Here is a 14,789-nt window from a genome sequence, read left to right on the forward strand (position 1 = left end):
TTGTTGATCAACCTGGCATTGCACAACACAACAATTAAAGAGATTATTGTTTCTCTCGGGTACATCAGACTGTGTTTTCTGTGCTTTGCAGGTAAGTTCTAAATAAAAACTCCTCTTGAAATCGCTTGAGACTCACACCTGGGGCCATGTCCGATTCCCACCTTTCACATTTTCAGGCTAACAGACCTTGCGAGACAGTTGTAAGGATTAAAAGTTTTTGTGGAGGGCCTTCTTGGGGAAGGTGTGTTGCTATTATGGAAAAGTGCGGCAATCTCAGGGCTTCTGTATTTATTTATTTCCAAGTGAGAACGGGTAAGGACTTGTGGGATGCCAATTTGGTGTAGTGATTAAGAGTGGAAGACTTTAATCTGGAGAACTGGGTTTGATTCCCCACTGTCTCAGAGTCTTGCAGCAATCAGGAATCACAACAGGCTTTCAATTAAGTTTCAGTTTATTGTTCCAGTATAGGCAAGTCATTCATACACTTTTGATGTCAGAACTAATTCAAAAAGCGGGAAAGGGTCAATTACACCTGGTTCAAAGCGGGGTCTCCTGATGGCTCAAAGCCACTCAGGGAAGAAGCCACCTAAAACTAACGGGTTCATATTCCAAGGGAATCTGGTGCAGCAGACACCAAGGTCAAACAGCGATAAAGGGAATACTGAGATTCGAAACCACACATACCAGACCCAAAAGAAGACACAAATCAACCACCTCCCCCTCCACCAGCCACAATGGCAGCATAACTGACACCCACTCCTCCACATGCAGCCAGCTGGGTGACCTTGGGTCAGTCACCGTTCTCTTAGAGCTGTTCTCAAAGAGCTCTCTCAGCCCCACCTACCTCACAGGGTGTCTGTTCTGGGGAAAGGAAGTAAAGGAGATTGTGAGCTGCTCTGAGACTCTGTGTGAAGGGTGGGGGATAAATCCAACTCTCCTTCATCTCACTTCCCCCTCCTCCACTACTTCATACCTTCTTTTCCAGAAAGACCCCCATAGCGCCTCCCGTTTTCATGCTTCCTTCTCTTCTTCCCAGCCCATGGCCAACCTGTATTTTCCTGGCCCTCTGTCTTCAGCTTCCCCTCTTGCATTCTCTACCTAGGAAATCTATGGCAATTGTTGTTATTCTGGTCACTGGGCCAGGCCAACCTGCAAGGACTCGGCGGGGGGCACCTCACATTCCCCTCTGTTCCCCTATTTCTTTTTTCCCTCCTCTTGGCAACCCCCATATCCTCCCTCTATTCCCTGTCTCCTTCTCAGCCACTCACCAATCTACCTTTTATCTCCTCTCATCTTCAAGAATATGTATTATTTATTTACTTTGTTTATACCCTGGCTTGCTTCTCAGTTTGGTGCCAGTTTGGTGTCGTGGTTAAGTGAGCGGACTCTAATCTGGGAGAACTGGGTCTGATTCCCCACTCCTCCACTCACACCTGGCTGGATGACCTTGGGCAAGCCGTAGTTCTGACAAGAGCTGACCTTGAAAAAAGAACAGTTTCTGTCAGAGCTCTCTCAGCCCCACCTGCCTCACAGGGTGTCTGTCTGTTGTGGGGAGGGGAAGGGAAAGGAGTTTGTAAGCCACTCTGAGACACCCTTGGGTAATGAAGGGTGGGGTATGAATCCAATCTCATCCTCCTCTCATCCTCATCTTGCATCCTTCTCCTCTGCTCCTTTTTATCCTCACAACAACCCTGCGAAGTAGGTTACCCCCAAAGTATGTGACTGGCCCAAAATCACCCAGTGAGCTTCCGCAGCGAGACGGGGATTCAAACTGAGACTGTAATTTGAAGTCCTTTCCAGTACATCATACTGACTTTCGTAGGGTGAACAGGATCCAGCAGCCTATCTTGGTGAGTCATAAAGGTCAGGTGACATCAAGTCACCCCAGTGGTTGTGTTACCCCTACCAGCTTGGATTTAAGAAACTGAATCACTGTCTTCAGGTTCTAGGGTAGGCTTGCCAAGTCCCTCGGGGGGGGGGGGCGGGGAAACCCCTGCCCCAAAGGCCCGTTCCCCGCCGCCAGCGGATCGGGCCCCGGAGGGAACCCCACCCCCAAAGCACGCAAGGAGCACATGGTCATCCGAGGGAAAACGCTATGGTTTTCCCTCGGATGGTTGTGGCCCCGCCCCAGCGCGCCTGGCATGGTCGCATCACTTCCGGGTGATGGGGTTGCGGCACGCGCACGCACTCCCTGAGCTGTGCTGGAGTCCCCCGCTCCAGTGCAGCTTTGGACTTGGCAACCCTATTCTAGGGGAATTTAGCTAAGTGGCAGATCTCAGCGAGTAGTGGGGTATTTAGTGAGGATCTACTACCTATGTCTACAGAGATCTTTCCCTTTAAGAGATCTCTCAATAACCAGTCTGTTGCTTAACCAAATGGGTTGTTTTTATTAAAACAAGAAATCTTAATAAAATGCGCACATACAGAAATAAGACATATGTTAAAACATACACTCAAGTATTGGAAATACAGCGGTGAGCGGGAATAATAGGAGGCTGTTGGTAGTTATAATTACCTATCCAGATGTGTAGAAGTCCACAGAAGGAACCCAAATGAGTTTGGGGGTGAACTGCCAGTAGGCACCCAGGGCAGACACACAGCAATGGAGCTGGGGCTGCCTAGTTATAGGGGAAATGGGGCTTGAGAGGGCATGCTAACGCGAGGGTCCCTCGGACGAAAACATGGATGGGATTAATCAGGGGTAGAACAATATAGTTTGGAAACGTGGTATAGAGTTCCCAGGAATGGACAAAAAGAGACCTGGAGTTTTCCTCTAGGTGGAAAGTAGTATTTGGGTTGGGTTCCTGATTACACAGAGCCAGGTGGGTGTAGTGGTTGCTATTAGACTATGTGATTTGTTTCATTGTGAAGCCCTGGCAAACCAGCAGGCCTTGCAGTGCCTCTGGAAGATCTACAACGGGGGTGGCCAAGCTGGGGCTCGGGAGCCACATGCCACTCTTTCACACATATTGTGCAGCTCCTGCTACAGTGGCTGGGGAAGCAAAGGGGAGGCCTGCCTCCCCACTCGGACGTCCCTTCCGCAGCCAGTGCAGAGAAAGAAAGCAACTGGAACTTTAAATGCATTCTCAAAGCCCCCACCTCCCCCCACCAGCTGGTTTGGAGAAGGCATTTGTCTCTTTAAATCCCTTCTCCAAGAACTGGCTTTGATTCCCTGCTCCTCCACTTGCACCTGGCTGGATGACCTTGGCCAAGTCATAGTTCTGACAAGAGCTGTCCTTGAAAAAGAGCAGTTTCTGTCAAGAGCTCTCTCAGCCCCACCTGCCTCACAGGGTGTCTGTTGTGGGGAGGGGAAGAGAAAGGAGTTTGTAGGCCGCTCTGAGACACCTTTGGGTAGTGCCTCTCCTCTCCTCCTCCTCACAGGGTGCCTGTTGTGGGGAGGGGAAGGGAAAGGAGTTTGTCAGTGGTTCTGAGACTCCCTTGGGTAGTGAAGAGCCATGGAGCATGAATCCAACCTCTCCTCTCCTCCTCCTCCCAGGGTGCCTGTTGTGGGGAGGGGAAGGGAAAGGAGTTTGTAAGCCGCTCTGAGACTCCTCTGGGTAGTGAAAGGTGGGAGGTATAAATCCGATCTCTTCTCTTCTTCCAAGCTAGCCGGTGTTAGAACATAAGAACATAAGAGACGCCAATGTTGGATCAGGCCAAAGGCCCATCCAGTCCAACACTCTGTGTCACACAGTGGCCAGAAATACCAGTGCCATCAGGAGGTCCAGCAGTGGGGCCAGGACATTAGAAGCCCTCCCACTGTTGACCCACCCCAAGCACCAAGAAGACAGAGCATCACTTGCCCCAGAGCCCCTATCTATACCTTGTGGCTAATAGCCACTGATGGACCTCTGCTCCATATGCTTATCTAATTCCCTTTTGAAGCCGTCCATGCTTGTAGCCGCCACCACTTCCTGTGGCAGTGTTGGGGGAAGGAGGTCTGGAGGATGCATTTAAAGTTGCTTTCTTTCAATCTTCCCCCATCTATTTGCTTTCTTCCCACTTCCTTCCTTCCTTTCCCCCTCTCTCCCTTCTCTACCCATCTAAATATCAATTTAATATTAATAGAAGCAAATGTGCATATTTTCCAATATCTGTTCATGTGTGGTGGCTTCTCAAACATCTGAGTTTGGCCACCCCTGACCTACAAAGAGGGGCCTCACTCACCTCCTCTGACAAGCCCCGGCAAACGGTATGCCTTAAATGGGTTGTGTGCCAAAGTATCAGCTTTTGGGTTATTGTGAGAATGCTTCTGAGTTTTTCTTTTGTGTAGGAGAGGCGTAGAAACCCCAGTTGACAGGAGGAAAAAAGAACTAATAGAGAAGTGGCATTGGTCCCTAGGTTTGAACAACTGGATGTTTCAGGTGTGTTTACGGAGTTGCAACTGCTTCAGTGGCTGTGAGGGGGAAACCTGTCCTGGGACAGAGAGAATGGCTGCAGTGTGTCCCCGCTGACCCTCCTTCGAAGTTAGTATCCAAGGTGGCAAGTGGGGGAGCATCATCTTACCTGGCCGATCGGCCCCAAAGGTGGGCCTAGAGGATGTCTGCTTTATAGATGTCACAGGGTCCCAAGAGTTCTCTCTCATGCTCCATGCCTTGAATTCTGGAATATTCTGGGGATTTTTGAGAGTTCTTCAAGATTTTTCATTGGAAACGCTTATGAAGTGTAAACTATTGAAGCCAATTACTTCAACTGTTAACACAGCCAGGATTAAATATAAATTAAGAACATCAGAGAAGCCCATGTTGGATCAGGCCAATGGCCCCTCCAGTCCCACAGTGGCCAAAAATACCATAGGCCATCAGGAGGTCCAGCAGTGGGGCCAGGACACTAGAAGCCCTCCCATTGTTGCCCCCCCACCAAGCACCAAGAAGACAGACCATCACTTGCCCCAGACTAAGAACATCAGAGAAGCCAATGTTGGATCAGGCCAATGGCCCCTCCAGTCCAACACTCTGTGTCACACAGTGGCCAAAAATACCAGGGACCATCAGGAGGTCCAGCAGTGGGGCCAGGACACTAGAAGCCCTCCCATTGTTGCCCCCCCCCAAGCACCAAGAAGACAGAGCATCCCTTGCCCAGACTAAGAACATAAGAGAAGCCAGTGTTGGATCAGGCCAATGGCCCCTCCAGTTCAACACTCTGTGTCACACAGTGGCCAAAAATACCAGGGGCTATCAGGAAGTCCAGCAGTGGGGCCAGGACACTAGAAGCCCTCCTATTGTTGCCCCCCAAGAAGACAGAGCATCACTTGCCCCAGAAATACCAGGGGCTATCAGGAAGTCCAGCAGTGGGGCCAGGACACTAGAAGCCCTCCTACTGTTGCCCCCCAAGAAGACAGAGCATCACTTGCCCCAGACTAAGAACATCAAAGAAGCCCATGTTGGATCAGGCCAATGGCCACTCCAGTACCACAGTGGCCAAAAATATCAGGGGGCATCAGGAGGTCCACCAGTGGGGCCAGGACTCTAGAAGCCCTCCCACTGTTGCCCCCCCCCCAAGCACCAAGAAGACAGAGCATCACTTGCCCCAGACTAAGAACCTCAGAGAAGCCCATGTTGGATCAGGCCAATGGCCCCTCCAGTCCAACACTCTGTGTCACACAGTGGCCAAAAATTCCAGGGGCTATCAGGAAGTCCAGCAGTGGGGCCAGGACTCTAGAAGCCCTCCCACTGTTGCCCCCCCCCCAAGCACCAAGAAGACAGACCATCACTTGCCCCAGTCTAAGAACATGAGAGAAGCCAATGTTGGGTCAGGCTAATGGCCCCTCCAGTCCAACACTCTGTGTCACACAGTGGCCAAAAATACCAGGTGCCATCAGGAGGTCCACCAGTGGGTCCAGGACACTAGAAGCCCTCCCACTGTTGCCCCCCCCCCAAGCACCAAGAAGACAGAGCATCCCTTGCCCCAGACTGAGAACTCCCAGTCTGGGGCAAGTGATGCACTGTCGGGGACAAAGGGATGGCGCTAGGGGAACAACAGTCCAAAAAGCACCCACTGGACTGTCAAGTGCCTCAAGGGGCAGTGCTGTCCCCGAGGCACGGGCTGCGGTGCCATCAGTACGCTGATGACACCCAGCTCTATCTGATGTTGGGCGGCTGGTCCGACTCCAGACCGGAAGATATTGACTGGGCTCTACAAGCCGTGGCTGGTTGGCTTAGGTGGAGTCAGCTGAAACTGAATCCGATGAAGACGGAGGTTCTGTGCTTGAGTCGGGGCGGTTCGGGGGTAGGGATCCCACACCCAACCTTCGGTGGGGTGCCATTCAGTGTTCCCTCTAAGCTCAGGAAGGAGGGCTCCAGAGCAAACTAATTTATGCAGTGGCCAAATCGCTCGCTCACAAATTTAGTGCCAGTAGCTCACAAAGTAGAATTTTTGCTCACAAGGCTCTACAGCTTAGAGGGAGCATTGGTGCCAGTGCCAGAGGTTAGGAGTTTGGGAGTGCTCCTGGAAACCTCCTTAACAATGGAGACCCAGCTAGCAGCCACTGCCAGGTCGGCCTTTAACCATCTCCGGCTGATCAGCAGTTGGTTCCCTTCCCTTTCTCGACCGCGCCGACCTAAGCAACAGTGATCCATGCGATGGTCACCTCGAGATTAGACTTCTGTAACGCTCTGTACATGGGGCTGCCCTTGGCACAGATTCGGAGGCTGCAGCCAATGTTCCCTCTAAGTCCTGTGGAGTCCTGTGAGCAAAAATTCTACTTTGTGAGCTACTGGCAATAAATTTGTGAGCAAGTAATTTGGCTGCTGCAGAAATTAGTTTGCTCTTGAGCCATCCTTCCTGACCTAAAAAAAAATGTGTGAGCCAGAGGCTAAAAAACAGTGAACTAGCTCACACTAACTCAGCTTAGAGGGAACAATGGCTGCAGCTGGTGCAGAATGCTGCAGCCAGGCTTCTGATGGGTGTCCCCAAGTGGGAGCACATCCAGCCTATGCTGAGGATGTTGCACCGGCTGCCAATAGCATACCGAATTCGCTTCTGGTTCTTACCTATATGGCCAGGGTCCGACCTACCTGCGGGACTGCCTTTCCCCATATTTGCCTCAGAGACCACTACAGTCGAGGTCTCAAAACCAACTGGCCCTCCCAGACCCCAAAGAGGCCAGGCTCGCTACCACCAGGGCCAGGGCTTTCTCGGTGGCGGTCCCATCCTGGTGGAATGAGCTTCCGGAGGAGCCCTGGCCCTTAACTCTGACATCTAACCTGTGCCACAGGAAGATAAGGAGCAGAATGACGCCTAGACCTCTGAAAGTACACCGTGAGAGTCAGCCATCTTGAATAACTAAAATAACCATCACCAGCACTTTATTAATTTCTATTGGCTATAATGGAATCGTGCTAGCTAGGAATCGTTTTTAGATGATTTTATGTCTTATAATTGTATTTACGCTTGATTGTTAGCCACCCTGAGCCCGCATTGTGGGGAGGGCGGGGTACAAATGAGATTAATAAATTAAAAAATGAGAAGGGGCCTAAAGAAGCCAAGGTGGCTCCAGAAGCAACTTTCTAACGATTTGAGAAGTAAAAAAAGATGCTTTTAGGAAATGGAAGGAGGGCCTTATAACCAAGGATGAATAGAAACAAATAACCAGGGCTTGTAGGGAGAGTGTTAAAAAAGCTAAATCTGAGTATGAGCTTAGGCTAGCGAGAGATGCTAAAAACAACAAAAAAGGGTTCTTTTCATGTTCAAAGTTAGAAAAAGAGCAAGGACATGGTAGACACATTGTGAGGACAGGAAAGTGAAATTGTAACAGGTGGTGAAGAGAGGGCAGAACTGCTCAATTCCTCCTTTTCCTCAGTCTTCTCTTGCGAGGGAAACAGTGCTCAATATGACAAAGAAAAGGGAGTTGCTGCCTAGGATCAGCACAGGGGTAGTACATAAACACCTAGTTTCTTTAGATGAAACTAAGTCCTCGGGGCCAGATGAACTGCATCCAGCCTGTCAAGGTCATCCTGTACCCTGACTATGTATTCTACCATATTTGCTACCCCTCACAATTTAGCATCATCTGCAAATTTAATAAACACTCCCTCTATTCCTTCATCCAAATCATTGTTAAAGACATTGAACAAAACAGGTCCTCCCAGGACAGATCCTTGAGGTACTCCACTTGTCACTCCTCCCCAAGAGGATGAGGCACCATTAAGAATCACTCTTTGGGTGCAATCTGTCAACCAGTTACAGATCCACCTAACCGTCATAGGATCCAAACCACATTTTACCACCATGTCAACAAGAATATTATGTGGAACCTTATGAAAAGCCGCACTGGAATCAAGGAAAAAAATTCAAAAGGTTTCTCATTCAAAAAGATTCTCCCTTGTGTGGGTTATCTGATGATTCTGAAGATTGCCACTCTGGCTGACTCCCTGTGTGGGTTCTTTTGTGCTTCTGAAGAGCGCCACTGTCAATGAATCTCGTTCCACACTCTGAGCATTCAAAAAGCTTCTCCCCTGTGTGGGTTCGTTGATGCTTTTGAAGGCTGGAACGCAGACTGAATTTCTTTCCACACTCTGAACATTCAAAAGGTTTCTCCCCTGTGTGGATTCTTCGGTGCCCTGGAAGACTACCACTTTTACTGAATCTCTTTCCACAATCTGAGCATTCAAAAGGTTTCTCCCCTGTGTGGGTTCTTCGGTGCTCTTGAAGACTACTGCTTTTACTGAATCTCTTTCCACACTCTGAGCATTCAAAAGGTTTCTCCCCTGTGTGGGTTCTTTGATGCACTTGAAGAGTGCTGCTGTGACTGAATCTCTTTCCACACTCTGAGCATTCAAAAGGTCTCTCCCCTGTGTGGGTTCTTTGGTGCCCTGGAAGACTATCACTTTTACTGAATCTCTTTCCGCACTCTGAACATTCAAAAGGTTTCTCCCCTGTATGGGTTCTCTGATGCTTTTGAAGATTGCTAATCTGACTGAATTTCTTTCCACACTGTGAGCATTCAAAAGGTTTCTCCCCTGTGTGGGTTCTTTGGTGCCGTTGAAGGCTACCAGTTTTACAGAATCTCTTTCCGCACTCTGAGCATTCAAAAGGTTTCTCCCCTGTGTGGGTCCTTTCATGCAGCATAAGATTACCAGTTGTACTAAACCTCTTTCCGCATTCTGAGCATTCAAAAGGTTGCTCCCCTGTGTGTGTGTTTTTATGCCGTTTAAGATGGTCACTCGTGCTGAATGTCTTTCCACACTCTGAGCATTCAAAAGGTTTCTCCCCTGTATGGGTTCTCTGATGCACTTGAAGGTGTCCACTCCGACTGAATTTCTTTCCACACACTAAACATTTAAAAGGTTTCTCTCCTGTGTGGGTTCTTTGGTGCTCCTGAAGATTGCAACTCCTACTGAATCTCTTTCCACACTCTGAACATTCAAAAGGTTTCTCCCCTGTGTGGGTTCTCTGGTGCTCCTGAAGATCGCAACTCTGACTGAATTTCGTTCCACACTCTGAGCATTCAAAAGGTTTCTCCCCTGTATGGGTTCTTTGGTGCTGCTGAAGACTGCCACCAAACCTGAAACTGTTTCCACCCTCTGAACATGCAAAAGGTTTCTCCTCTCTGCAGATGCTTTGATGCACAAGGAGCTGTGATGTATTTCTGAAGTACTTTTCACACTGAATGGATTTACTTGCCTTCATTATTTTGCACTTTGGAAAATGGATACTACCCTTTCTTCCATCAATCTTCTCAACCGTATGGTTGCCTTTCTTTCTCTTAGGTCTGCCATGATTCCTGACATTTTCTTTCAAGTCTTCATTTTTAACTCTATCTGGCAATTGCAGACAGAGTTCCTCACCCTCCTCATTCCTTTGATCACCCTCTGCTGAAATAGAGAGAGTCTGTTAGTACCTGGGAGGGCTGGTAGGATTGAAAGACATCCATGTGACTGCAGTAAGAAAGGACTGACGGCCCTTTGGCCTCATCCAGCTTGGCTGATCTTAACCACCCCTCCACCTTTCCCCAGAATATCTAGTATTTAAGGATACCTTAGCTCCTCAAGAGCCATAGCTGAGCTCTTACCCAGAAGGAGGTTTTGAGGGTCCAGATTTCAGGCCCCCAGAAGGCCTCCCTCCCTCCTTACTCAGTAGGCGGTACGATTGTACCAAACCAAATGTTGCTCAGAAGTGAATCAGAAATCCCCTATTGCCATTCCTTGCCTGTTTCCCTTGACATAACCGTGGAGGATACTCACTCTCAGCCCGCTCATTTGGGAAGGAAATATGCTCTTGGGGTCCTCCTGAGGAACTCTCCAGCCTTTCTTTGGATTCAAGGCCATTGTCTGTCTCCACCGTAGCCTCTGTTATACTTTTGGCTTCTTTTTTTGGGGGGGGGAGAGAGAGACAGAGTGGGAGATCATTCTTTTATGGACAGAACCATGGTCAAGACCAAAACCCACAATCCCAACAAGTATAAGGGGAATGGATCTGTGAGGCAAAACACCCTAGTTCCCCCAAGGGGTGAATGTGATTACTAAGTGGCCTGGTCTGCCTTGCAGGGTTTTTGTTATTTGAGTCTTCCTGCAGCTGACATCCTTATATTTTTAAAGGCCAGACTCCAGAATGTGGTCACTGGTTAATCATGAGAACCTGCGTCCAGTGGTGCAACCAGGAGGGGGGGGGATCAGGAGGGTGCTGATAGACTCTGGAAAATTCCATCAAGGAGGACCCTCGTTAGGGTCATTAGGACCACCTGACCCTAGAGAGATAGAAAGTATCATACAGGCATAGACCAGAGGGGGAGCCAGGCTAACTTTATGCTCATGCCTAGCTAATGCACCTTGATATTTTCTTCCTTCATCCCAATGAATAGTTTTCTGTAGAGTAACTTTGGCTAGGGCTTGGATTCTTATGCCGCAACAAGAGGTGCCATTTAATGCCAAGTATTTCCCGTATTAGATAGAACAGTTAGCTTTTCTTGTCTTTCTGTTGCTGAGCTGCAGAAACTGTGCTGTTTAGAGAATGTCTTATTTTCAAATCCTTAATAAACCTTTATATATTTTTAAAAGTGGTCTACTTATCTTGTATGCAGTCTCTTTGTGAACCCACTGAACAGGGTAGTGCTCTCAGGAACAAAGAATAGTGACCCAGGGGGACCCAGGGGCTTCGGTCCTTGACAGGATCGCCTCCAGGTCACAGGCAGAGTGGATGTCTCTAATCCCATCCAGGGGGAAGGGTGTGTTGTAAAGGTAGGGAACAGAGAAATGAGGATCTGGCCCCTTCCCGAGTCTTTCTGAGGGCCTCTCATCCCCATCTTTGCCTCAGGCCAGGAGACACCTTCTCAGGCTTGGGTGATGGGCACAACTCTGGCCGCAGTTGCCCCTGGGCAAGGACACACACATGAACAACACAGGAAGCTGCCTCCTACTGAATCGGGCCCTTGTTCCATTGAAGTCAGTATTGTCTACTCAGTGCAGCGGCAGTCCTCCAGGGGCTCATGCAGAGGTCTTTCACACCACCTCCTACCTGACTCTTTTAACCGGAGATGCTGCCAGGGTTTGAACCTGGGACCTTCTGCATGCCAAGCAGATGCTCTGCCAGTGAGCCACAGCCCCACTGCAAGTAGCGGGACAGGCCTCAAAATGGTGTACTGCTATGCAATATTTTGATTCATGTCTCATCACAGTGGTAGCAATTTGCACCTTTGGCACCGAGGAAAGATCCTTACCCAGAAAGGCCACATTCCCATAGTTCTCCAGCATGACTTCCCAGTACAGAACTCTTTGTTCCAGATCCAGCAGGGCCAATTCTGCTGCGGAGAAATACACGGCCACCTCCTCAAAGGAAAAGGGGCCCTGAAAGAAAGAGCAGATTCCCTCGTCAGAGATCACACCAGGCAGAGATGGCACACGGGAAGGGAGTAGTCAGGGAAGGGACAGGATGTAAGGCTTGGGATGGGGGTCAAGGGAACGGCGATCAGAGGATCTCTCAGCCGGACACCTTGTAGAGACTGCAGGAGCAGAAGCCCCCCCCCCGAGAAAGGAGGAGGGACCCTGGTTGTCCCCCCCCCCCGGCTCATCTCACCTACCTGGACTGGCGGTATGGCAGCCGTTTCCACACCTCTGAGAAGATGACGGCTCAACAGCATCTCTTCACTGCCTGTTCCAGAGACAAATCAGGAATGAAGGGTGTTTCTTGCTTGTCCCCTGCTTTACACACCCCCTTCCCAGGGTTGTGAAACCTCACCCTGTGTACACTCAACACATTTCCTAAACACTTTTTACCGAAATCTGGGAGAGGCAGAAGCGAAGCACCAGGTCCCTGTGAGTCTAAGGGATTGTAGAGGCTGCCACGGAAGCTCAGATGTCTCTGAGTCCTGTGTTCGGATTTGGTGGAGGAGAGAGAGGGGTGTGTGGAAATGACATTGCACAACACATCACCATCCCATTTGGCCCAGATGTGACTGGAGCACATCTGGAGACTCGAAGTCGGTTGTCATGCTAACATCACAAGTTTTCAGCCAGACGCAACCGCAACATGAAGCGCTTTGGGGAGCCCCCTGGGGTGCCGTTGCCACCGCTCGCCATCCCTACTCCAGCAACCATTTCCCCAGAGTGGCCCACTGGATGCCCCTATAAGCGCGGGCAGAGGAGCCAATTTTCCCCATGATTATTGGCCCCTCTAGGAACTGGTTCCCAGAGCTCTGCTGCCCCAGAAGGTGGAGGCGCCCTCGATTCACCAGGCTGAAGAGCTAAGCTGAAGTTTGTCCACCTTTTCTCTTTTGAGTCACTTCAAGTTTCTCTTATGGAAAGAAGGTGAGATGTTCATATTTAAATAAATGGGAGGAATTGCCCTCTGTGAGTTCGCCCCCCCTTTTAGAGGCATCACAGCGGATGCGGAGTGCCGTAAATTCACTCTGTGTTGTGTGGAGGAGTATTTAATTCTTTTCTGGACCTGAACTCTCTACCCATCCGTGATGGACAGTCCTTAAAACAAGCTTCAAAGGGCAGCACTATCAGGGTACGAGGAGGTGAAGCGTTCAGTCTTCCCAGGAATGGAGAGCTCTGGGGGCCAGGCTGCTCCAAGGACTCCCATTGGCCAGCTAAGAGAAGAAATAGTACCCATAAGAACATAAGAGACGCCAATGCTGGATCAGGCCAAAGGCCCATCCAGTCCAACTCTCTGTGTCACACAGTGGCCAAAAATACCAGGGGCCATCAGGAGGTCCGGCAGTGAACATAAGAACATAAGAGAAGCCAATGTTGGATCAGGCCAAAGGCCCATCCAGTCCAACTCTCTGTGTCACACAGTGGCCAGAAACACCAGGGGCCATCAGGAGGTCCACCAGTGGGGCCAGGACATTAGAAGCCCTCCCACTGTTGACCCCCCCCCCAAGCACCAAGAAGACAGAGCATCACTTGCCCCAGAGCCCCTATCTATACCTTGTGGCTAATAGCCACTGATGGACCTCTGCTCCATATGCTTATCTAATTCCCTTTTGAAGCCGTCCATGCTTGTAGCCACCACCACCTCCTGTGGCAGTGAATTCCATGTGTTCATCACTCTTTGGGTGAAGAAGGACTTCCTCTTATCCGTTCTAACAGACCGCTCTGCAGTTTCATGGAATGCCCACGGGTTCTTGTATTGTGAGAAAGGGAGAAAAGTACCTCTTTCTCTACCTGCTCTTTCCCATGCATAATCTTATAAACCTCGATCATGTCACCCCTCAGTCGTCGTTTCTCCAAGCTAAAGAGCCCTAAGCGCCTTTCCTCATAGGGAAAGTGTTCCAACCCTTTTATCATTCGAGTTGCCCTTTTCTGCACTTTTTCCAAAGGTATAATATCCTTTTTAAGGTGTGGTGACCAGAACTGCACACAGTATTCCAAATGAGGTCGCACCATTGATTTATAGAGGGGCATTATGATATTGGCTGATCTGTTTTCAATGCCCTTCCTAATAATCCCCAGCATGTGCACTGAGGACAAGCAAGCCCTAGGTTACAAACTGAACTCTCCAATGCAAGAACAAGATTCATTTCTTCCTTTAGGAGGTGCTATTGTCACAAGAAAAGAAAAAGGTTTCCGTTTTGTTTTTGCATGTGAGTGGGTATTCTGTTTGTAATTGTTTGGATACGCTATATTTTTAATATGCTAGTTGTGATAATTTCATGCCAAGTAAAAATGTCCATAGTCATATTTTATGTTCCTAGAGTAACAGAATGACTTTCAATCTGGAAAAGAAAAAAGAAGTGCTAATGTAGGGTTTTTTTTCCAATTTTTCCAAAATTTCAGTTTCCCCCCCCAAAAAAAACTGGGGGGAAAACCCAGATTTATTTCCGAGCTTCAAAATTTCTGAAATTTTACATCTCTAATTACGATCTAATTAACTAAGAAAATAAGCTTCAATAACCCTCTTTAGCCTGTGTGAAGAACCACAGTCTGTACATCCAGTGATTGTACAACCAGTGATTTACAACTCCTAATTTCACTTGACCTTTCCCTGAATATTAATAAAATCCTCTGATCTATTTGACTTCTACATCGGCTCCGGTGCCATTTAAATGGACTCAAATCAAGAGGGACCCCGATTCTTCCCTCAGGTTCTACGGCTGGGCTAAAAGCCAAATCATATTTCAGTGACAGGGTCGGTCAGTCAGACCTTTGAAGTCAACGAAGAAAACCACGTTACCTGGGGACAGCCCACTTCATTTCCACCACAGATCTGACAAAAGAGTAGTGGCAGGTGGCCATGGATCTGAAAGGCCAACTGAAAACAGCTTTTGTAACCAGGGACAAGAAGAAGAAGAAGAAGAAGAAGAACAAGAAGAAGAAGAAGAAGAACAAGAAGAAGAAGAAGAAGAA

At 48.9% G+C, this 14,789-nt stretch overlaps 1 protein-coding gene across 1 annotated transcript in view; it reads right to left on the bottom strand.

Moving 5' to 3' along the window:
* Positions 1 to 8,307: 8,307 nt before the first annotated feature.
* The window catches only part of LOC107122899 (zinc finger protein OZF-like), an 8,763-nt gene continuing 2,281 nt past the window's right edge, over positions 8,308 to 14,789 (bottom strand). Inside the window, exons 2-3 of the mRNA XM_015426038.1 lie at positions 11,704 to 11,783; positions 8,308 to 9,550 (exon numbers count right to left, since the gene is read on the bottom strand). Coding sequence (XP_015281524.1) covers positions 8,308 to 9,550; positions 11,704 to 11,783 — 1,323 coding nt within the window. The remainder of the gene's footprint in view (positions 9,551 to 11,703; positions 11,784 to 14,789) is intronic.

Source organism: Gekko japonicus, unplaced genomic scaffold (assembly GCF_001447785.1).
Source record: "Gekko japonicus isolate JY-2015 unplaced genomic scaffold, Gekko_japonicus_V1.1 scaffold6105, whole genome shotgun sequence".
Taxonomy (NCBI): Eukaryota; Metazoa; Chordata; class Lepidosauria; order Squamata; family Gekkonidae; genus Gekko; species Gekko japonicus.